The 25,744-nt window shown below is 36.6% G+C and overlaps 1 protein-coding gene across 8 annotated transcripts in view; it reads left to right on the forward strand.

Annotated features, from left to right (window-relative positions):
- TRIP11 (thyroid hormone receptor interactor 11) overlaps nt 1-25,744 on the forward strand; it is a 73,045-nt gene that overhangs the window by 41,841 nt on the left and 5,460 nt on the right. For 4 of the 8 annotated variants that reach the window (XM_032179846.2, XM_032179847.2, XM_032179850.2 and 1 more), the window contains 8 exons: nt 252-392; nt 926-1,119; nt 4,838-5,001; nt 6,401-6,504; nt 11,906-12,005; nt 24,061-24,142; nt 24,958-25,072; nt 25,488-25,604. In XM_032179846.2, coding sequence (XP_032035737.1) covers nt 252-392; nt 926-1,119; nt 4,838-5,001; nt 6,401-6,504; nt 11,906-12,005; nt 24,061-24,142; nt 24,958-25,072; nt 25,488-25,604 — 1,017 coding nt within the window. Of the gene's footprint in view, nt 1-251; nt 393-925; nt 1,120-1,494; nt 5,002-6,400; nt 6,505-11,905; nt 12,006-24,060; nt 24,143-24,957; nt 25,073-25,487; nt 25,605-25,744 lie in introns of those variants that run through there. The other 4 variants (XR_009210292.1, XR_004252692.2, XM_032179852.2 and 1 more) reach the window with 4 other exon arrangements.

Below are 25,744 nucleotides of genomic sequence, written 5' to 3' on the forward strand. Positions count from 1 at the left end.
GTTTAGATGTCGTGGCTCCATAGGCTTCTCTAGACTGTGACAGATTCTCTGACTTTTTTGGTTTTTCATGACTTTGACATAGTTAACTACATTTTTAAATTAATTAGGAATCTCTCTGAGCCTACTCAGAGAGTAAATCGGGAGGCTGCCCGATTTAAAAATTAAATGAATTAATAATTGAGTGAAGAAAATGTCTCTTTTAAAATATGTGTGTTTTTTTTTTTAAAGCGAAAATTTTTTCTTTCCAAAAGGGCAAGACTGGAGAGTTAAATCAGCTTTTAAATGCAGTTAAATCAATGCAGGAGAAGACAGTTGTGTTTCAACAGGAGAGAGACCAAGTCATGTTGGCCCTGAAACAAAAACAAATGGAAAATACTGCCCTACAGAATGAGGTATACTTTCACTTTAAAAGAATTATGAATCAAACAATAAGTTTAATAACTATTAAGAGAACTGGAAAGGTGATCAATGAAAATGAATTTCTCTCTTAGGTGATTTTTCTTACTCTTCCTCTGCTGTGCGGTAGTAAAATTTTAATCTCCCATGGTGTATTTTATTTCAGTCTTCAAAAGTGAAAACCATGGCATATCTTGGATATAAGAAAAATTGCCCACCCATAAAGTATGAAAAAAATGAGATTTGCTGAAAAAGTGGCCTGTCACAAAGAGTACTTTATACAGAATGAATTTTATAATTCCATTTTCCATTATAGCCACAGGGAATAAGATTTTGGGAAGTAAAGCTTCCAGATGCATATTCAAGATGATTTCAAGATAGTTTTTTCCTAGCATAAATACATTTTGCAGTATGACAAATTGGTATACGATTAATATCTTCAATAATGGGAAAAAGATTTGATAACAAAATGGTTTGTAGCAGTGGAAAGGGAGCATTTTGTAAAAGAAAAATAATGTCCTCTACCTAGGTTCAACGTTTACGTGACAAAGAATTTCGGTCAAACCAAGAGCTAGAGAGATTGCGTAATCATCTTTTAGAATCAGAAGATTCTTATACCCGTGAAGCTTTGGCTGCAGAAGATAGAGAGGCTAAACTAAGAAAGAAAGTCACAGTATTGGAGGAAAAGCTAGTTTCATCCTCTAATGCAATGGAAAATGCAAGGTAATTTTTTCATTTTTTTGCATTAACTTTAACTCAACACTTCTTAAATATCAGACTCAGTAAGTATTTTTTGTATGTTAGCTCATCCTTGCAAAATTCATTATCTGTATTTTATGGATGAAGAAACTGAAGGTAAAGAGACTTAATAACCTGCCCAAGGTAGGCACACAGAGTGTGTGGGGGGGTTTCACACTTGAGTCTGTGAGTCTTAAGTAGATCTGGCATTCAAACTCTCTGTGTCTTGTCCATCACCCTAGATCACTGCCTCTTACCATTTTAGGAGTATAGTTTGAAATTCTGACTGATTTTAATTGTCTCTGTCTGACTCCCAAATAACTATTTATGTGATTTTATTTTTCATCAAATGATCTTAAGCTGAACAGGGTGTGGATGTTAGCAGGAAGAGAGTAAAGGAGGTAGCAAAGTAGAGACCAAGGTCAGTATGAAGAATTAACTGGGTTTATTAGCACTCTTGAGTGACCCGGTCCCTGTTTATATATTTTAGATTTTTATTTCTCTCAATAAAATTTTTTTCTTGTTTTTTTTTTTTTAGTTATAAAAAGGTTATATTTTTCACGTTTAGGAAAATCACACAAATCACACAGAGCCCCACATGCCCAGAGATAATCTTTTTGTGTGCCTTTTTATACTTTTATGTCTATGTGTATATATTATATACCCTTTTTAAAGCAAAACTGAGATTATAATATTCATACTGTTTTGTAACCTGTTTCTATCAATAATATGAATGTCAGTACATGTTAAGCCATGCATGTTTGGAATATTTTATGGCTACATAATACGCCATTATTTGGATTTGCCATGATTAACGCAGTCGTTTATTATGTGTTTTAACTTTTCAAAATCACTGAGTGTTGACATGATATCCCAAGACATGTATTTTTGTGTTGATGACAGATTATATCCTTAGGGTAAGTTTTGAGAAACGGAACTTCTAGATCAAGAAGCATTTTAAAACTTCTGAGATTATACTGCCAAATTATTTCACAAAAAATTATGTCCATTTATATTCCTATTAGTTGTATATGCATCTTTTTATTTATCTTTTTACTATTTATGACACAAAGGGAGATAAAATGAGATAATCGTTTCTATCTGTCTGCAAATAAATTATAGGCCAGTAGAGACAATATTCCTGTGAATTAACCCCTACCCCACCTTTGCAGAGTATGTTATTATACCTTCAGACTCAGCTGGAAAACTTATTTAAAACGGGGATTAAAACAATGAGTGATCATTTGGCTATATGTTTCACTTTGGCAGAAATGCTGTAACATTCTGTATTCTCACTCTTTTTTTGCACTTTTCAAGCCCTTATTTTCTCTTAATTAAAATAGTTTCTAGTCTCTGCACTTTTCATTTATTTTTCATAATAACTTCCAGAATAACCTTCCTTACATAGAGCTGTGATCTTTTTACTCCTTTTTTCAAAAACTGGTCTTGACTCAAGGATGGTCCCAGGGCCTTATTTCACGTTATCAGCTACATCCAGCCAAACTGTATTACTCACTTTCTCAGAGCCACTGTTTTCCTATTTCTTTTTCTTCTGCTTTTTCTTTTCATATGCCTTCTTCTGCCTGAAGAGTGAACCTGATCCCCAGCAAGTTGTTCTATGACTCTTGCCTATTCTTCAATTCCATTTTCTTCCTAAAGGGTGCTTTATTTGGCACCCCACTTTTCATATCCAAAAACAAACCTTCCTGGTGTGATGTTTTTCCTTTGAACTTGCATAATATTTAGTTTGAGTCTTATAGTTTGAGGGCACTTATATTTTAATTTAGGGTACAGGTAATTGTCGACATGTCCTATACTGTCTCCCACCCAGTGAAATGTAAAGTCACTGGGAGGTAGGAATGGGCCCATTCGTTTTCTACCTATCACATAGCATATGTTACAGAGTTTAATATATTAGCTATTCAGTAAATACTTGTTGTATGAGTACCTCAGATTTACAAACCGGATTGTGGTGGTGTGAGCCGTTACTTAACAATAGTAACACCTGGTATTTATTAACTTTTTGAGTGTCATCATAGCTCATTTCATTCCTACAGTCAACCATTGAGTGATTGCTAACCAGCAAAGTTGAACAAGGTCCGGAGATATTTGGGAGCTGAATTTAGATCTTCTGATTACCAACTTATGCTCTTTCCACAAGAGGGTGCTAATGGGTAAAATCTCTTCAAAATGAGTTGATCCTAATGAGCTTTAATGGACTGCTCTTGAATAAGAATTTAACCGGAAATTAAAACCCCTGGGAGACTATTGCAGTATTTTGAATGTAATCATTATACATTAAGGAAGTACACCAGTGACATAAGCCTAGATAGGTGCTATATCTATATCTACCTCTTAGGAATCTCTGGAGTCAGAGATAGAGGTTACTGTGTTTAATATAGGCAGAAAGAAAGATGATAGTAAAAGATAACTAATATTCAGAGTAGTTCATCAGTGGGATAGCCTTTGGAAAGTTGTGAGTTCACCGGGAATGCAAGGGGGTCAAAGGCAAGGGAGTGTCATAGAATCCATTTTGTATTAAATTGGGAGCTGGACAAAATGACTTCCAGCGTTCCTTACAAAACATTTTATGATAAATTACATCTTAGAGTTTTAGCCTGGAAGCACAAAAATTGCAGGCTATTCATTTGTACCTATTTCTCTTATTTGTATTTTTTAGAAATAAGATCTCACTCTATTGCCCAGGCTAGAGTACAGTGGTGTGATCATAGTTCAGTGCAGCCTCAAACTCCTGGGCTCAAACAGTCCTTTTGCCTTGGCCTCCCAAAGGGCTGGGATTACATGTGAAAGCCACCTCACCTGGCCTACATTTTTATTTTGCTGACTTTTCTTATTTAACTTAATTCTCAGTCTTTAAAAGGACTGCCATTTGTTCAAAGTCACTTTCACAGGAAGAGTGATTGAATTTACAAAAACAGGGCAACAAGTACCAGAAGAACTCTTCCAGTTTCTTTGAAATTTAACTTGAATTTAATACAATAAAGTGTAGGAAAGATCACATTAACAGAGATAGATAGCAGGGTGGTAGTTTTCAAGGGAAAGGGGAGTTACTATTTAATGGGTATAGAGTTTCAGTTTGAGAAGGTGAGAAAAGTTCTGGAGATGGATGGTGGTGGTGGTTGTACAACAGTGTGAATGTACTTAGTGCCACTGAACTGTACACTTAAAACTGGTTAAAATGGTAAATTTTATGTATATTTTACCATAATAAAAAATGTAGGATGTTTCATCTTATTAAAGTATCTAAATACTTTGAAATCTAACTTGAATTTAAAGCAATAAGAGGCCAGGGTCGGTGGCTCACACCTGTAATCCCAGCACTTTAGGAGGCCGAAGTGGGTGGATTACCTGAGGTCAGGAGTTTGAGTCCAGCCTGGCCTACATGGTAAAACCCCGTCTTTACTAAAAATACAAAAATCAGCGGGGCATGGTGGTGGGCACCTGTAACCCCAGCTGCTCAGGAGGCTGAGGCAGGAGAATCACTTGAACCTGGGAGGCGGAGGTTGCGGTGAGCTGTGATTGCGCCACTGCACTCCAGCCTGGGCGACAGAGTGAGACTCTGTCTCAAAAAAAAAAAAAAAAGAAATAAAATAAAGTAATAAGATGTAGGGAAGGTGGCTTCTTCTTGTTAAAGTATCTAAATAGATAGAAGCAGTTTGACTTTTATTCTTTTTGTTTGAAGCCATCAAGCCAGTGTGCAGGTAGAGTCATTGCAAGAACAGTTGAATGTAGTTTCCAAGCAAAGGGATGAAACTGCGCTGCAGCTTTCTGTCTCTCAGGAACAAGTAAAGCAGTATGCTCTGTCACTGGCCAACCTGCAGATGGTACTAGAGCATTTCCAACAAGGTAAGCTCTACGGTCACTCTTTCAATGAAGAAAAATTGTAGTTATTGGTAATTTTGCCTAATTTGAGAGCTATTTAGATGAGACATGGGGAAATCTCTGAAAGGTTACCCACTGGTAGAGGGGAAAGGTGAGTAGCCATCAAAAAGTTAATTTAGACTCCTTTTACAATTAAGACGAGAAAATAAACTTTATTTAGTAATTATTAAAAATTTGTTTTAGTGTCCTATTACCAGTGAGAGATGAGAGTTGAGGAAATACAAGGAAAGATGATCAAGTAATAAAGAGGAGAATACAAAGAGAGATACGCACATACAAAGAATAGTTAGGTTTTAAGATAAGGGCTGGAGGTTGAACCTACTTCAGATAATCATCATTAATTACTGTTCTTTGAAATGGTGATTCACATGTTCATAGCTATTCATCTATGCTTTGAGATAACTACATTTTCTAGTCCATATGGAAGATGCTTTTTTGGAGACACAATAATAGTAACCAGAGCAGTTCTACCCTGAGAACCAAATATACCTTTTCACATTCTACCTCCTATCCTTACATTTACTCACTTTAGATCATTCATCCATCCGTTTGTTTATACATGCATTCAGTAATTATTGACAGTGAATTAACTGCTAGTTGTGGGAGGTGATTAGGGGATATGAGAATGAGGAAGTAACAAGGACTCGTAGTTTTATGCCTAAGCAAAACTTTAAATTTGTACCTCTGTGTCCCTTCAAGGTTGAAATCTTAAATTTTAGATATAAGAATTCTTGCCGGGCATGGTGGCTTATGCCTGTAATCCTGGCACTTCGGGAGGCCAAGGCGGGTAGATCACCTGAGGTCAGGAGTTCGAGACCAGCCTGGCCAATGTGGTGAAACCCCGTCTCTACTAAAAATACACAAATTAGCCAGGTGTGGTGGAAGATGCCTGTAATACCAGATACTCGGCTTGAACCCTGGAGGAGGAGGTTGCAGTGAGTGAGCCGAGATGACACCACTGCACTCCAGCCTGGGTGACAGAGTGAGACTCTGTCTCAAAAAAAAAAAAAAAAAAAAAAAATTTGAGGTCTACTTTACAGTATAATGTAATTATTAGAGTAGGTATGTATACAAAGCAGTGTGGAACTGAGACTGTAGAGAAAATGTTGCCAAAGAGGAAATATTTGGGAAGAGTTATGAAGGGAGAGAAGAATCTGCAAGATAGACAAGATGGAGAAGTGTTTAGGCAGAGGAAAGTGATCTCATTACTTTAGTACCACTTAACATTATCAGTAAGGCATATATTCTTTTCTGTTTGAGACATTTGAACTGTTTTTGTTGGATTATTAAAATTTGAAATGGCTTAACATTCTAATTTATCACACAATTGCAAAATGCTAATGTAACTTTCTTTTCTCTTTAGAGGAAAAAGCTATGTATTCTGCTGAACTCGAAAAGCAAAAACAGCTTATAGCTGAATGGAAGAAAAAGGCAGAAAATCTGGAAGGAAAAGTGATATCATTACAGGTAGGACAAAATAGTTTTCTCTTGTAGGTTTTCTTATTCATGGAACAGTTACTTGTAGAGTCTTTGTCTTGGAAATAATCTCCTAAACTGTTCATTTAGTAAATTTTCTACCCTGAATCCAGCCCTCTGCTGTAGCCTGACAGTGAACAAGATACCCAGGATTTCCCTAAGGTGTCATAGTTTAGAGTAGACACAGCAAATGTAAGATGATAGAACATTTAAATTTTTTGGCACATAGAGGTATTTTAGAGGTCTCTGGGGAAAAAAACACCCAAATTAATCTATAATTTTAACTTTATAATTTTCTCTCTTTTTTTTTTTTTTTTTTTTTTTGAGACCTAGTTTCGCTCTTGTTACCCAGGCTGGAGTGCAATGACATGATCTTGGCCCACCACAACCTTTGCCTTCCAGGTTCAAGCAGTTCTCCTGCCTCAGCCTCCCAAGTAGCTGGGATTACAGGCATGCACCACCATACCCAGCTAATTTTGTATTTTTAATAGAGATAGGGTTTCACCACTTTGGTCAGGCTGGTCTCGAACTCCTGACCTCAGGTGATCCACCCACCTCAGCCTCCCAAAGTGCTGGGATTACAGGCGAGAGCCACTGCGCCTGGCATGTAATTTTCTTTTTTCAACAAAATTTTGAATTTGTACCTCGTGAGCACTCATTTCACATGGATTAAAACAATATATATTATCCCATTAAATCTTTTTCTTTTGTATAATAACATCCTTTAAAATATTTTTCTATTACATACTATATTTCATACATACAAAAATTATATATAAGGAATAAATAAAAATGAACCCCTATGAAGAGATAGGACACCAAAACAACATGCTTTTAGATTTAGGAGAAACTTTTCTTTTTTTTTTTTTTTTTTTTTCAGACAGAGTCTCGCTCTGTCGCCCACGCTGGAGTGCAGTGGCACTATCTCGGCTCACTGCAAACTCCCCCTCCCGGGTTCATGCCATTCTCCTGCCTCAGCCTTCCGAGTAGCTGGGACTACAGGCGCCCGCCACCACACCTGGCTAATTTTTTGTATTTTTAGTAGAGACGAGGTTTCACCATGTTAGCCAGGATAGTCTTGATCTCCTGACCTCGTGATCCGCCTGCCTCGGCCTCCCAAAGTGCTGGGATTACCCACCATGCCCGGCCTAGGAGAAGCTTTTCTATGTCATAAATAGACTGTCAATAACTGGTAGAAAATGATAAAATTCATTTACCTGACATTAGTGGAGGTAATTATGCTGTTCTTCAGGAACATTAACGTCCCAAGTAAGTGAAGATATACTTCCTAATAAAGTTTTAACATTTTAATTAAGTATTAAATGGCTGCAAAACAATTTAGATAATATGTGTAAAATATAAGGCTAACAATGCACCAAATACCCACACTGTCACCACCCAGTGTAAGAAATAAAACTTCATCCTTTGAAGTTCCTTATGCACCCCTTCACATCCCATTCTCATCTTCCACCTCTTAGGCAACCACTATTCCAAAATGTTATGTTTATTACCTCCTTATTTTGTTTGGTTTTCTTTTTTCTTTTTCTGCTTGTTTTCTTTATGGTTCTTATCACATAGGTTTGAAGCTCCAAACAATCCATTGTTTGGTTTTGCATATTTTTGAAGTCTATGTAAATGGAATTTGAACTATATGTAAATTCAGTAATTTTTCTGAGACTTGCTTTTTTTTTTTTTTTTTTTTTTTTTGAGACGGCGTTTCGCTCTTTTGCTCAGGCTGGAGTGCAAGGGCGTGATCTTAGCTCACTACAGTCTTTGCCCTGGGTCCAAGTGATTCTCCTGCCTCAGCCTCTCAAGTAGCTGGGATTATAGGCGCCCACCGTCACGCCTGGCTAATTTTTGTATTTTTTGTAGCGACAGGGTTTCACCATGTTGGCCAGGCTGTTCTTGAACTCCTGACTTCAGGTGATCCATCCACATCAGCCTCCCAAAGTGCTGGGATTATAGGCATGAGCCACCGCGCCCGGCTGAGACTTGCTTTTTTAAAAGACTTACCATAGTGTTTATGAGATTCAGTCATATTACTGTGTGTTACTGTATGTAGGTGATTTGTTATTTTCATTTCTGTATGCATTGCATTAGTATATAATTTACCCATTTTATTGATAAAGAGTATTTCAGATATCTTCTAAACATACAAGAGTTTTTTTAGATGTATGTCTTGATTGGAATTGCTGAGTTATAGGACATATATGGTCAACTTCAACTTTATTAGATGATTAATTGTTTTCTGAAGTGGTTGTGCTAATTTACTCCTACTAGCAGACACATGACTTCTTGTTCTACATCCTTGTCAACACTTGACATTATCAGACTTTCAAAGTTTTTGACAATCTGAAGGGTAAGAAGTGTCTTAGTCCATTTTGTGCTGATACGATAGAATACCACAGACTGGTTTATTTATAGTGAACAGAAATGTAGTAGCTCACGGGTTCTGGAAGCTGGGAAATCCAAGATTAAGGTGCCAGCAACTGGTAAACCTCCTTGCTACATCATCCCATGGCAAAGAGAGGGTAAGATGAGAAAGGAAGAGGGGGCCAAACTCCTCTTGTAAGGAACCTACTCCCTTGATTATGAACCCACACCCACAGTAAGGACATTAATCTGTTCATGAGGGTGGTGCCCCCATGAACCAAACACCTCCCATCAGGCCCCACCTCCCAATACTGCCACATTGGGAATCAGGTTTTCAGCAAATGAACTTGTGGGTATACATTCAAGCCATAGCAGAAGGGCTATCTTCCTGTGGTCTTAATTTGCACTTCCCTAATTACCAGTGAGGTCAAGCATCTTTTAATATGTTTATTGACCATTTATACTTACTTTCTTGTCAGCTGATTAATACATTTAAAAAGATGTATTTTATCTAATACTCTTAGTAGTTTCTAGTGGATCCAGAGTATACAGTCTGAGGAACTGCTAGAATGGAAGTCCAGATCTTCTTCTCTTTTTTTCTTAGAGACAGTCTTGCTTTGTTGTCCAGGCTGGTCTCAAACTCCTGGGCTCAAACAGTCCTCCTGTCTTGGCCTCACAAAGTGTTGGAATTACAGGTGTGAGCCTCTATGCCTGGCATTTTTTTCTTATTTTAATTAGAGATGAAATCTTGCTGTTTCCCTGGCTGGAATGCAGTGGCTCTTCACCAGTGTGATCATAATAGTGCACTACAGCCTTGCATTTCTGGACTCAAGCAATCCTCCTGCCTCAGCCTTTTGACTAGCTGGGACTATAGGCATGTGTCACAGCACCCAGCCAAATCTTCTTTTAAAACTAGTTTTATTTTTTAAAATTTAAAATGTAATATACATTTAAAAGAAGAACAAAATAAATGAGAAGAAATTGAGGGAATTAATAAAAATAAAAGCTGTAATTAATGAAATAAAAACCAAACGACTGGTAGAAAGAATAACAAAATCTAAATGCTGATTTTGGAAAAAATCTAAGCGTAGATTTAAGCTTTAATAACTTCATAAGTACAAATGGTGTGGGGTTAAATCATTTGAAAGTTTAAATTTCCTTCACACTAAATTTAGTTTTGTGGATTTTTGAATAGCAAATATTTTATTTAAAATTTTTAATTTCAGTCCCTCTATATATCAATCAGGGTTCAACCCCTAAAAGCAGAATCAATAGGGTGTGTATGTATATGTGCCAAATTTATATATGTGATATATATGGATACACACATGCAATTTATTACAAGGAATTGGCTACAAGATTGTAGCGGCTGGCTAAGCAAGTCTGAAATTTGTAGGGTTGGCAGTCAAGATGGGAAGCCCACATCAAAGGCAGGCTGGAACTCAGCAGGCATGGGCCAAAGCTGTTGTCCACAAGCAGCCAGGAAAGGAAAGTCACAAGCAGGATGGAACTCCATAGACACAGGCGGAAGCTGTGGTCCAAGGAAGGAATTTCTTCTTTTTTAGGGGGAAGCCTAAACCCTGGCTTTTAAGAACTTTAAAACTGGTTCAATCAGGCCCACCCAAATTATCCAGAATAATGTGCCTTTCTTAAATTCAACTGATTAAGGACTTTGATTACATTTGCAGAATACCTTCACAGCAACATCTAGATCATGTTTGATTGAATAACTGGGGACTGTGGTCTATCCAGGATGACACAGTAAAAGGCTGTCACACTGATTGAAGATGGCAAAACTTGACCTTAAATTTACATGGGAGAATACTTGAGAATAGCCAAGAAAATTATGAGAAATAATGCAGTAAGGAGAGACCTGCCTACTAGATGTCATAATAGAGCCATAAATCGATACAGTATTGACTAGATTAGTGGATTAAAGAGAATCCAGAAATAGAGCCCAGGATACATTTGAGAATTTGAAACTAAAACCTAAATTAATTTAATGAGAGAAAGGATAGCTTATCTAATTAATGATGTTGATAAAACCATCTGTCCATAAGGAAGGAAGGAAAAAAAAAAAACAGACCCCCATCTTACATCATAAACAAAAGTAAAGTCTAATTGTATTAAAGCAGGGATTCTCAACTGGGAGTGGTGCTGATTATCTGGGAATAGATGGCATTTATTGGGCAAGGAATGCCAAAGCCACTTCCATTAAGAAACACTGTGTTAAAGATTTAAATATATTACAAAATATCTTGTAATAAAATCTGGACAACAACATTTACATTCTAAGGGCAAGGAGGATCCTAACCAAGACTAAAACTTAAGAAGCTGTAAAAGCAAAGTAGAACATGATTGACTATATAGTATTTAAAATGTTTACATGACAAAAGATATCATAGAGTCAGTAGAAAAATGGCAGATATGGTAACGATATTTGCTTAGCACAGGTGAAAAAGCTTCATATCTACTATACAAGGTGCTCTTACAGATGGACAGGAGAAATACAACTCAGTAGAATCTTGGGCAATGTATGCAAAGAGGTTTTCACAGAAGGACAGATCCAGCTTGCCCTGTAAACATGAAAAGTAATGCTCAAATTCACTAGTAGTGGTCAGGGAAATAAAATTTAAAGTAACAAAGTCATAATCAAGCATCACTGTATTAGATTTTCAAAAATTAAAAAGAGAACATTTGTTGATATGTTTCTGGACTTTCTATATCTTTGTTTTTTTGTAGTTTATGTTGTTACTTTTTTTTTTTTTTACTTCTGTCATCATGTTGTCTTTCAGTGGCATCTGCTCTTTTTATTTAGTTCCTCTAAATGAGGCAGTATTGTATTGAAAAGAATGTGGGTTCTGCCTTTGATACTTATTGGTTGGATACATTTGCCCAAGGTCATAGAGGTGCAGCTTCACCAGCTGAAACGTAGAGGTTGACTCTAAGATGTCTCTCAGCCTTATAGTTTGTGAAATAATTTTTGCGTACTTTTTTTTAATAAAGTTTTCTTTCTCAGGAACGTTTGGATGAAGCAAATGCTGCATTGGATTCAGCATCAAGACTTACAGAACAGTTAGATGTAAAAGAAGAACAAATTGAAGAACTTAAAAAACAAAGTAGGTTTTTTTTCTTTTCATTTTTTTCCCCCACTACAATACTGATATTAAGTCAAATGTAGTCTTCTGTCATAAATTGGCATAGTTGAGTGAGACCAACTTCATTATGTGTGACTTCCATTTGTATCTTCCCTGACTGATTTGCTTCAATTTAAGTATGGTCCTAGTGAAACCAGAGTCATTAAGTTAGCCCTGGCTGTCCAGTTAGTTTTCCTGGATGTTGAGGCAATGCCATTGCGTTGGCTGTCACCCTGTTGACCATCAGAGGGGTTGATTGGACTGATTTGACTTTTTATGGATATGATTTCTCCCTTATCAGTTCATGTGCATCTTGCCTAAAGCCGTCTGATCTGTTAGAGAAGGCAGAATTCTCAAATAAAAGAGTAACTTTCTGTAGAATGAATGTCTGGGTATAGCTAGATTTTTATGATTGTAGATGGTGTTTTACCACAGGTGCGTCATGTATTTTTTGATGTTTATAAGGTGTCTCATATGCCCTGTCCATTCCCTAAGGTATGTCCTATGCTTAGGATTATTAATTGGTTCAGTGATCAGGTGGCTTACAGGGCTTTGTTGAATCCAACAGCTGACAAAGATGGCATATCCTTGTTTCATCTCTGATTTAGAGGCAGTTAGGAAGTCAAAACTATTCTAGGGCTGCATTTAGTAGGTAATGATTCAAGGTTATTGGAAAGGTGATAACAGAGCCTAGAAATGCATCAACTTTAGATGTCTAGGTTAGGCACAATAGTAACAAGGCATGTAGTTAAGAAATACATACCACCTAAGATGAAATTAGAAATAAGCAAAAATAGAAGGAGATAGTACAGCAGAGGAGCTGTCAACAACAGAAGCAGCGACTTAGACACTAGGGAGGCAAGCCGGCAGGAACCACTGACACATGGACACCAAAGGACAAGCCAAAGTAAGCTGGCCTAAATCCCGCAGGAGACAGGAGAGGGGAGATTTTTAGGAATACAAAGAAAAAAAGATAGATGTGAAGTAATTGTCCTCAAAATGACTTGATTCTGAGGCAAGTTACTGCCCAACCAAAAGTCTTCTACCTTGTAAGACTTGGCCAGGCTAGGATCTCTAAATCTAGTAGAGGGCCTGGAAATGGGCAGCAAGGAAACAATTATATATTGAGTGTCTATTATGGACATTTGACATAACATTTATGTATTTAGTCTTCTCATCATTTACTTTTTATAAGCATCTCTAAAATAAGTGGTATTATCCATTTTATAGATTAAAGAGGCAAGATTTGAACTCCGATCTTTTTACCTATTACCATACTTCATGGTCTTTTCGTGTTATTGTAGCCCTATCAGGAAAATGGTTATTTATAGTCTGACTTGTATTTTGTTCTGTGTATCTCCAGTTTCCCCTGAAAATATGGTAGCATCTTCTGTATTGTGCCCTAACATTGAAATGGTTGCCTTTACCAAGAGCAGTATTTATTTAGAAAACAGTCTAGTTAGATCGAAGGCCAGTGCAACTACAGCATTATCTGGAAGACATATGGGCAACTGAGAGGAGACACACTGGGAACTGATAATCCTCGGGTTGGGCTAGACTAATGGAGGTGAAACAGCAGTGTTGTGAACCAGCTCATTGCTTTGTGACAACTCAGTGCTATATGTTATGCTACTATAATATCTAAGGCCACATCCTCTTTTAGACACCTACCTGAGTAATTCCCAATAGTTGATGGTAAATTTAAAATTCTATGATTTATTGTAGTTAATAAATATTATCACAGTTCTTGAAATACAGGTTGAGCATCCCTAATCCAAAGTCTGAAATGCTCCAAAGTCTAAAACTTTTTGAATGCTGATATATGCTCAAATGAAATGCTTATTGGAGCATTTTGGATTTTGGATTTTTGGATTAGGGATGCTCAGCCAGTAGTACTATAATGTAGATATTCCAAAGTCTGAAAAATCCAAAATCTGAGACACTTCTGGTTCCAAGCATTTTGGGTAAGAGATACTCAACCTGTATTTAGTACTTGTTCAGACACTCATTTAAGCCCCCACTAGTAGAATATTTTCAGAAGTTCTTGATTATAGATGATAAAGCTTAGGTGGAAGATACTAATATTCATTGTAAATGTATACGAACTTTGGATTCATTTTGTGGAATCAGTATTAGCTACAGAGAAAGCTCTGATTATGCTTGTATAACTGGTATTTGAAAGGGCAGGCAAGAGGCCAGTGTTGCACAGACAGGAAGGGGTGTAAAGAGACAGTTGGTTCTGTTATGTCTGTAAGTCATTCTTGCCATTTACAGCTCTTCTTAACAATCTGTTTTCTTATATTACCTAAGTGCTTTAATATCACTTTTATATCTCTAAATACAAATGCAATTTTATTTTCTCAAAGCTGCACTCTTGATTCGATAATGTAAACAAAACTTTGATTAGCTCACTTGTTTCAAAAGAATCACTGTATATTTTCTCTCCTAGATCATTAAGTACTTTAAATGTTGATTGATGTTGTAATACTGTACTTTATTTTTAACACAAAACTTGGCCAGACAGCAAAAATATTTGCCAGGAGAAACAATTTTGAAAAAGACAGATTGCCTTTTGTTGGAAGAAAGTACATGGAGACTTGAATTGTAAAGGCAAAGTATTGTTTTACTTCTAAGCATCTGTAGACTAATGATTAGTCGATACACAGTTTCAGCATTTAAACAATATTAGGAAGCTCACTTTTAAAAGTATTTTATTCCAAATGGTTGATTATGTCATTGCTACCAGAGATGAGATGATTCAGTCTGGTCAAACATATGAAAAAGAGAGCTGTTGCAAATAACGCCAATATTGAAACAGTAGACTGTTGATAATTTCAGTCATTTCTTAGAGTATGTATGTGCATCTGTGCTTATGAATTAAGAGTATTTTTGGGCCTTGTGTGAAAAGTATGAAGGCAGATGCTTATCAGGCACTAAGTATTTAATGAGAACCAACTGCTTGGCTTCCCATTAGGTGCTATATGAGATACTAGATAGTATCCCTTTTCCAAGGAGTTTAGCTAAGGAAATGACACATCGTGTAGATACCCCGTAGGTTAGTAATTGAAGACAGTGGTGCACAACAGTGATCATAAGACAGGGCATATTTAGTTCCTCCAGAATCCCATTAAGGGTCAGGCAGCATTCCATGGAGAAAAGGAACTTGAGTAGAGACATAAACCAGTAGTAGGGAACTGTTTAAATCTTTCTCCCTGTCTCCCTCCCCCTCTATCCCTCTTCCCGGGAAAGTAATGAAGAAAATAAATCCTACGATCCTAAGAGTACTATAGTTTAATAGACAGTGTTGGTTGTTAAAAGAATTACTGCTATCCTTCCTTTTAAAAAATTATTCTTTCAGCATTTTACCTGAAAATGTTCTTCAATACAGTTCCAAAGACTTCACATGCCATCCCATATCCAAACTCAATACAGTGGCCTATGAAGCACATATGACAGTCGTTTTCATTAACTACTCTGAGCTGATCAGAGTTCAGAATTCCATGGAATTGTTATTGATGAGAAATTATACACCTGTGACTGAACCATTAAAATGTGTTATCTTGCTATATTTATGGCCAAATTTGACATTTTCCTTTCCTTCTTGTTCTCTACCATCATCCTTGACATAAATTCCTGCTAAATGAAAATGATTTGGCTGGGCGTGGTGGCTCACACCTGTAATCCCAGCACTTTGGGAGGCCGAGACGGGTGGATCACCTGAGGTCAGGAGTTTGAGACCAGCCTGGCCAACATGGTGAAACCCCGTCTCTACTAAAAATATAAAAATTAGCCAGGCATGGTGGCTCATGCCTGTAGTCCCAGCTTCTTGGGAGGCTGAGCCACAAGAATTGCCTGAACCTGGGAGATGGAGGTTGCAGTGAGTCGAGATCACGCCACTGCACTCCAGCCTGGGCAACAGAGTGAAACTTGGTCTCAAAAAAGAAAAGAAAAGAAAAAAAATGATTGGATAAATTGAAATAAAAAGCACAAGATATTGTTATTTTGATAACTATGATTCAGAAAGGTGGTGAATTTTATGGTGTGCAAAGAAAAGTGAGTTTTCATAAGCAATACAAATTTAGTTCTAACATCAGGAAGATCTTTTGGTCTGTCTGCTAGTTTTTACCTGTATCTGAAAAGGCAGCATAACTGATTTTTTTTTTAAGAAGGTTGAATGACTACTTTTAAAAGTCTCCTATGAGTTGAGAATGGAAAATTTCCTTAGACCATTTTTTAAAAGAAAATCTAGAAGAATGTATAAAATGAGTCCCAGTAAAACTTACTGTAATATGAAGCATAAAAACATGTTTTAAAGCTACAGATATAAAAGAAGCTTAAAATGTTTTTCATGGAACTACCTTTACGGTGCTGGATGGTAAAGTTTTTATTTTAAATGAAGACATTCTGTTTTCCAGGACATGATTTATACAAGAAAACATATAATGTCCTGTTGAACATAGGCCAAATACATTCCCAGACGCTTTGTTACCCAAACCTTTTGAGGGATTTCTTTATAGATGTTTTTGGCAGAAGTGGTGATTTTAGAGGAAACATATAAGAAGTACCAGATGCAGTTTTCTGAATTGCCATAAATGGTTAAAAAATTATTTTGATGATATAAACATCTGGGTATACTAGACAATGCCAAAATATGAGTTAAGAAAAAAGTGTATGTCAATTAGGTAAATAATTAAACCTTTTTCAACTGAACTGTATTTTAGAAATTGCAGTTTAAAAAAAATTCCTCTAAGTTTAAAGGGAAAAGTAAATGATATAGCAATAAGAATGTTTTGAGTTAATGTGTTTTGTGTCCTTGCCCTTATTTCTTTATGTATGGATGAGTACATAATTCAGAACATAAATTATTCTTTTTGTCCAGTGTTCTGTTCTTTGCAGATATTCTCTTTTCCCAGAGAAAATCAATCATTATTTGACTTATTTCTCAAATATTCATTGTTTATTTGCCGTGTGCTAAGCACTGCAGTAGGACTAAAGATATAAAGACAGGAGACAAGGGTCCTGCCTTCAGGAGGTTTATAGTCAGGCAGGAAGGGAAGATGACATGCATCAAATATGTGCAACAAATGGTTTAGAAAGGAAAGAGCTATCCTTTGTACTTGGTGTTGGTAGCATGGAAGGGTGGAAAAGGTTAGTGAAGGGCTCACTTGAAATTACTTGAATGGTGAATAGGTATAGCTAACAAGGCAGAGAGTTGGGGAAGAGTGTTCTAGACAGAGGGAGGAATTCCTGTGAAACTGCGTGGCATAATCTGGAAACTGGCTGAAGATACAGTTGACTAGTAATGACCAAGGGTGGTGGGTATGTGTGCACATGCATGTGTTGGAGTGGAGTGCTGAGAAGGTGGAGGTAGAAGTGGGTTGCCGTGTGGAAATAAGAATCTCTTAGTATGGATCACAAACACAAATTGTAAACTGAGGCTATGATGATAATATAAAAGAGCACATGAAACTAGGTAGAGACGGATCATTTGAAGAGTGTTTCTTATGGAGGAAGCAGATTCTCAGCTCCGCCCAGCTGCTGCCATGCAGGAATGTGGGCCCAGTGTTGCCATGTCTTCAGATCTTTGAAGAGACCCTGGAAATCTGCATTTTTTTCATGAAATATCCCATTAAAAAATTAATTTCAACTTGTGGATTCAAGGGTACCTGTACAGGGTTACTTGTGCAGGTTTATTACTGCTTGACACTGAGGTTTGGGGTACAAATGATCTTGTCACCCGGGTAGTGAGCATAGTACCTATTAGGTTGTTTTTCAGCCCTTCTCCTCCTCTCCCTTTTCCCTCTCTGGTATCTCCAGTGTCTGCTGTTCCCATCTTTATGTCCATATGTACCCAATGTGTGGCTCCCACCTGAAAGTGAGAAAGTGTGTAACACTTTTAAAATTAAATATATATTCTGTCTCACATGCCAGAGGAGTAACAATTAAATATATAACCACTCATAATATTTACTCTTTTTTAAAAAATTAGTTCTGTTTCAGTATGGAGAAATATAGTTCAGATTATCTGAATTCATAATAAAGGGTTAAGGGAAGAGAATGGTGAGGAAAAATAAATTTGATTTGGTTATATTGAAAGTATTTATATAAAATCAAGTGTACATAGTAACTCCGATGAATAATCCAAATTTGGTCTACAAATAATCCAGTAGACCTCAACCAATCACAGATTCTGATCTAGTGGAATTCAGATTAATGAAGTTATACTGTATTAATAAAATTCTTTTCCTGTGAGTTCATTGCTAAGAAGCAGAAGTTTATTTTTAAGAGGCAGGGTATTTTTTTTTTTTTTTGTAGAGACAGTCTGTCTATGTTGCTCAGGCTGGTCTTGAACTCCTGGCATCAAATGATCCTTCTGCCTTGGCTTCCCAAAGTGCTAGGATTACAATAGACGTGAGCAACTGGGCCTGGCCTAGAATTTTAAAAGATACTTTTCACTCAGCAGTGAACAATTATGATTATGGGACAACAAAACATTTACCATATACTCTAGACCTTCAAATTCTGTGTCGGATACAGTTGAAAATAATTGAGTTAAAAGACAAAGCAGGGCTGGGCACGGTGGCCCATGCCTGTAATCCCAGCACTTTGGGAGGCCGAGGCAGATGGATCCCTTGAGGTCAGGAGTTGGAGACCAGCTTGGCCAACATGGTGAAACCCTGTCTCTACTAAAAATACAAAAAAAATTAGCCAGGTGTGGTGGCACATGCCTGTGATCCCAGCTACTCAGCAGGCTGAGGCGCAAGAATCGCTTGAACCTGGGAAGCAGAGGTTGCAGTGAGCAGAGGGTGTGCCACTGCACTACAGCCTGGGTGACGGAGAGAGACTCTGTCTAAAAAAACAACAACAAAAAAGACAAAACAGATGCTTATAAAGCTTAACCTCAAATTGCAAATAGTATAATATCTTTTAAAAATATATTATTTGGGCTGGGTGCGGTGACTCACACCCGTAATCCCAGCACTTTGGGAGGCTGAGGTGGGTGGATTACTTGAGGTCAGGAGTTCAAGACCAGCCTGGCCAACATGGAGAAACCCCGTCTCTACTAAAAATACAAAAATTAGCCAGACGTGGTGGCAGGCGCCTGTAATCCCAGCTACTCGCGAGACCGAGGCAGGAGAATTGCTTGAACCTGGGAGGTGGAGGTTGCAGTGAGCTGGGGCACCACTGTACTCCAGCCTGGGTGACAGAATAAGACTCTGTCTCCAAAAATATATATATATATGTATATAAAATTTGATGTTAAAAGTGATCTTGTATAACTTGAAATTCTGTAATAAAAAAGATCTAATTTCTAGCTTTTGCTTTGATTATATTTAATTAAATGAAGAGGTTAACTTTCCTTATTAGGTTTAATATTGTATCAGATTTAAATTTATTTTTAAGGTATCCAGATGCAGATAAGACACCAGATGCAGTTTATTTATTGACATATATATATATATTTGTGAAATTATCTTTCTAACATTTTTTTCTTCCTTCTGTTGACTCCTTGGCCTCAAAGATGACAAACATGCAAAATGGAGGGGGGAAAACCTCACAAAATATTAACATTAAACAGAGTAATAGATGTGATACTGATTCAGGCTAGATTGAAATATGAGTTTTTTAGTTATTTTAAGAAATTGAATGATAAGTACTAATGCTTTATATAGCACTTTACTATTTAGAAAAGTCACATTTGATCATTCAGTTGATTCTATCAAATTCTTTGAGATAAGCATGTTCATTTTACAAAATAGGCAACAAAGTCTGGCCCTGGTGATAGGACCATGATTCATACCCACTTCTGACTCTCAAGTTCTGTGTTCCTTTTTTTTCTCAGTCAGGTGACTGTTCAGTAAATCTGACAAGATCCTGTAGGATCTTGCCTACAGGAGCTTAGTCATGAAATACCCAAATGACTTTGTAAGCAGTATGATTCATTTTAAGATGTTCTCTGAAGGCAGCATTGTAGTGTACTGTCATTAATTACAAATGAAATGTAAAATTATGATGTGCCAATTTGTTGCAATCAATTACATTTTATGTTCCATTTTTATTTTAAACCAAATGTTGAAGACCATGGCACCATGTCTAGGTGTTCCGGAGGAGAGACGCTGATATGGCAAGTTTTACTATGTCACAGATGTAGAGTCACTCTTTCTCCAAACTAGACTAAATCTCAGTTGCTTTATTGCTGAACTTTTAAAGTGCCCCCCCTCCACCTTTTTTTTTTTTTTTTTTAACTTCCAAAAAATTATTTTGGCATGTGAGATTATTTCACAGAAATATTTTATTTGGCTTAAAACTCATTTCTGAATAACCATATTTTCCCTGCCCATATAAACACGGTTCTGATTTCAAATTGTGGTTTGAATTAGGGTTCAGTTTTTGTAGAGAAATATTCAGAATCTCTGATGGGAGGAAAATAAGGGTGCCTGAAGAAAAAGAAGCATCTGTAGGGACCTTTGTAGTAGGTGTTTGACTTTCTTTTCCTTTCCAAACCCCTCATAGTTTATACCATCCTTCTAGCACCGTCCCTTAAATTCTGAGTTTTTCCCCCTAGACTCAAATATCAGAATACATTCAAACTACTGCTTGAGTTTGCAACAGCCCTTTGCATTCCACATCACATTAGCTCAGGGACAAACTGTATGTTCTGATACTGAGTTTAGGAAATTTTAACCCTGTCATTTTCACCTGAAGGATGTTTTGACTCTACCTTTCTGAATACAGAGACTTTAATAAAAACCATACCAATCTTAGTAAGTTTTCATCAAGAAAGTATTTTTGATTTGGACTTCTACACAGTTTGATTTCTTGATCAGTTTTTCATAGAGCAAAGTTAAAATTTTCTACTTTATTTTACTAAAATTTTTATCAGGCTCAGCTCTGCTTTGTGAATTTTACTCTGAAGATGTCTGTCATTTCATTTTCTCTCTCTCTCTTTTTTTTTTTTTTTTTGGAGACAGGGTCTCGCTCTGTTGTCTAGGCCGGAGTGCAGTGGCGCAATCTGAGGTCACTGCAATATCTGCCTCCTGGGCTCAGGCGATCCTCCTGCCTCAGCCTCCTAAGTAGCTGGAATTACAGGTTCATGCCGCCACACCGGCTAATTTTTGTATTTCTTGTAGAGACAGGGTTCTGCTATGTTGCCCAGGCTGGTCTCAAACTCCTGAGCTCAAGCAATATGCTTACCTCGGCCTCGCAAAGCACTGGGATTACAAGCGTGAGCCACTGTGCCCAGCCTCTCTTTTTAAAATAAGAGATAGTATAGTGTAGTGTTATATCCTGCTTATGTTCTAAAAGCAGTACTGTCCAGTAGGAATACACTGTGAGCCACGTGTAATTTTAAATTTTTTAGTGGCCATGTTAAAACAGTAAAAAGCTATAGGTGAAATTGTTTGATAATATGTTTTATATAGGGACAGGCACAGTGGCTCACACTTGTAATCCCAACATTTTGGAAGGCTATGGCAGGAGAATTACTTGAATGCAGGAGTTTGAGACCAGCCCAGGCAACATCATGAGACCCCACCTCTACAAAAAATTAGAAATTAGCTGGTTGTGGTGGTGTACACTGGTAATCTGAACTATTTCCTGAGGCTGAGGCAGGAGGATGGCTTGACCCCAGGAGTTTGAGGCTGCAGTGAGCTGTGATCATGCCACAGCCTGGGCAACAGAGCGAGACCCTGTCTCAAATATATATACACACACATATGTTTTATATATAACCTAGTATAACCAAATTATTATATAGACATGTAATCGATATACAAATTATTAATTTTAGAGGAAAGTAGGTAGGAGAAGGGAAATCTCAGAGAAAGGGGCGGTGGGGGTTGGGAGTAGGGTAGCTAAGCTTGACCTCTGTTACTCTGCTATCTTTCTGTAGCCGTGGGGAGGAATGGAGGAGGAAGGAGGAGAAGACCATGCCCATCTTTACTCTGTCTCCTACTTTAGTTTGTGAGTGGGACGGTTGAGTCAAAACAGTGACGAGAGATTAACTTATTTGTTGAGTTCTATTTACATTCAGAATGTAGTGCTAGAAAAGGCCCAGATAACACCATGTGCTAGTAGTATACATGTGCACATTAGGAATCTAAAGTGTCTTTTACTGACTCAGACTTTAATAATAGTCCTGTCCACCCCCACCTTTTCGCCCTCTCTCTCCACTTCTCTCTCTCCCTCTCTCGTCCAAGTTTAAATTCCTTACTGGAAAGACAGGAAAGGAAAAGTTTGTAGTAGATTTTCCAAATACAAACCTTGCTTTTATAATATGGTTATGGCAACCATCTCTATTTTGGTAAAATTGGCCTATTATATGAATGACATTTTGCAAGTTAGATTTTTGCAATTTAGGAAAACCACAAGCCATCATAAACAGTTAAATGAGACATTTTATATATGAATTTAATACCATAAATCAGAGTTTTGGGCATTGTGCAGAAGTGTTGTACAGAGCAGAATGAAAACATAAAGCAAACAGACCTGGCCTAATCTGTAAGGCTCAAAGGAAAATTCTTTAAGAACGTGAGTTGGAAACAGAGACATGAAAGGTGAATAGGAGTTAATAGGCAGTCCTGATGGAAAAGAGCTTTCCAGGCAGGAAAAAAAAAAAAGAAAAGAATGACAAAACATTCGCAGAATTCTTACAGTGGGAATTTAGAGTCTAGAAATATACCATACATTTATGGTCAATTGATTTCCAACAAGGGTGCCAAAAGAATAGTTTCTTCACCATATAATGCTGGAACAAGTGGATATCCATGTGCAAAAGAATGAAGTTGGACCCCTACCTCACACCATGCACAAAAATTAACTCAAAATGGATAGTAGACCTAAATTTTAGAATTAAAACTATAAAACGCTTAAAACATAGGTATTGGGTTAGGTATAGTTTCTTAGATATGAAACCAAAAGCACAAGCAACAAAAGAAAAAGTACATTGGGCTTCATAAAAATGGAAAACTTTTGTGTTTCAAAAGATATCATCAAGAAAGTGAGATGACAACTCACAGAATGGGGAAAACATGTTTGTAAGTCATGTCTGGTAACGGAACTTGTATCCAGCTAGTGCTAGGAAAATGCAGCATAATTCAAAGGAAAAGGTTTTTGGCAGAGTCTAGCGTTTAGATGTGAATGTTTCTAGATAGAGATTTCCTCTTTATTTCTTTCAGAACAAAAACTTATAATCTAGCTTAAAATTACTGAGCATCTCTTTCAGCTCAAACTATTCGTTTCTGGCATAACAGGTGTAAACTCCATGTTTGAGAGTTCCTTAGTCCAGAAATCCTTGCCCTGTGGCATGGCTGAATTTAGCAACAGGGTATCTCGTGTTGTAATTCTAGACTTTGCCTTTAATACTGCTTAAATTCCAACTATTCCACCAAGATTTTATGGATTTTGCTTCCTTTTTAAATAATAATTTAAAAATAAAATAGTCCAGGCATCCTTCTTAGTCAGTCATAAGCTATAGTATCTTGATTTGTATATTAGAGCCGATTACCTGAATTATATTTTGCAATTTCCTTACCCCCATAATAGTTTGTCCTATCTGCTGCATCCTGAGCCATGGTCTTAGTTGTGTTAGATACACTTCTTAGTCAGCTCACCAAAAACAGAGTCTGGCCAGGAAAATAGAAAAAGGAAAATATTAAAGTCCTTTCCACTTCCTCCCGTTAATAAGAGTGGCTCTGGAAATGTTTCATGCAAGGAGGCAGTGATGAAAATCTCTTCTTTGCTATTAAGTTTTTAAAGAGGATGAAAACGTTTCTTAGTTTTTCAGTGTTGTATTACAGAGTTGATTACTTTCTTGGAAGTAAACCATGTGAATTAATGCACTCTGGCTTTTAGAGGATTTCTATATGAGAGCCTAGTTCCCTGGACCAAAGAAGAGATGGAAGTTATTGAATATTCCCAATTAGAATAAGTGTATATATTCAGAGATTATAATAAAGATCTCATAAATTTCATTATATAGTCATCCAGACTATTTTAATCAGTTAATGGCTATCTTTATTCACATATTTTACAACAGATGAGCTCCGACAAGAAATGCTGGATGATGTACAAAAGAAATTGATGAACTTAGCAAACAGCTCAGAAGGAAAAGTAGACAAGTATGCTTTTTGCTTTTAATGTTTGTATATTTTGTGAAAATTGCTTTTATGGTTAAAAAAAACCTTCTAAATGTAGATGTTTATATGTGATTAAATTTTTCAAAAGCATTTTTTCCCCTTACTCTTAGTGAGGAAGGATGCAGCTTTAATGAGGAGTCAGCAGAATCACTTACTTTCTTTTATTTTTAATGTAGATTTTTTTCCAGCTCATTCTTTTCTTAAAACTGTACAGAAGAGCTAAAATATCACCTCAGTAAGAAGTACTTAGGAAATAAAAAATTTATTTTTGCCATTCTTTTTTGCTTCTTTTACTGTCCTTAAATGAACATAATCTTGCTCAAATGTATTAGATCTGAAACCTCAGTATATATACAACAGTAGCTCATTTAATATTTTTTAAATGTATATATTATCAGTAAATTTTAAATAAATTTGGATGGGGAAATATAAGCATAACATTAAACAAAACAGTCATCACCATTTAAGTTTCTGCTTCAGGTGAACATTAGCCCAGTCAGGAGCTTGGAATTACTAAGGAGGCGCCACCTCAGTCAGTTACTGGGTTGAATAAAGTGGGTGGCTAGTAAGTGAGGTTTTAAAAGGTATACATTTTGGGATGTTTGAAATATTCTTTTTTATTTTGTTTGAAATATTAGACTTGTCAAGATTTTTTAAAGACACTTTAAAATATTTTGTTTAGACTTTTTTATAAGTAAATATTTAATTGTTTAATATAATTAAATATTTCTGTGCTTAATGTTTGGGTGCACTTAATGTTGAGTTCACTTGAGCTGTTTCTGCCTTTATTTTCTTAGAGTCCTAATGAGAAACCTCTTCATCGGTCATTTCCACACACCGAAAAATCGGCGTCATGAAGTGTTACGGTTAATGGGGAGCATCCTGGGCGTCAGAAGGGAGGAGATGGAGCAGGTGACTGGACGATGAAAGCCATCTGAACACATTCATAATCCAGATAGTGGCTTTGTAGACAATTACTTCCTTTTACTGTATGTAACTTTTACTGAGTGTAATTTTCTCAGTGTGGAAATGGAATTACTTCATACAACATTGAAGAGACAGATTTGTTCAATATGTATGATATTAGTTTAAACTACTCATATCAGGATGCTGAAATGTTGAAATATCCCCAAACTTTCATTTGAAATGGTGCTTGGGATGGCATTTTATTGTATTTGTAGTCTCTATCAGTAGGAAACATTTACTAGGACTTGAACTTGAAAAGCATGCTTTACAACGATCAGAAATTATGTAAAAGTGGTCCTTGTTTTGTTTTGTCTTTTTTCTTGTACTGATAATATTTGTCTGTTTTAAAATAATCTTTCAGTTGTTTCATGACGATCAGGGCGGTGTTACCAGGTGGATGACTGGGTGGCTTGGAGGAGGATCAAAAAGTGTTCCCAACACACCTTTGAGACCAAATCAGCAATCTGTGCTTAATAGTGTAAGAACCAATTTTATTCTTGCTTAAGGTGAATAGTAAAATGACTGTATATTACATTCATTTGCAAAGAATCAGATTTCTTTTTTAAATTATTTTATACAACCCTTTTATTTTGAAGTTGCAGAAACTGAGTTCCAGAG

This window comes from Hylobates moloch, unplaced genomic scaffold, assembly GCF_009828535.3.
Source record: "Hylobates moloch isolate HMO894 unplaced genomic scaffold, HMol_V3 SCAFFOLD_16, whole genome shotgun sequence".
In the NCBI taxonomy this organism is placed as follows: Eukaryota; Metazoa; Chordata; class Mammalia; order Primates; family Hylobatidae; genus Hylobates; species Hylobates moloch.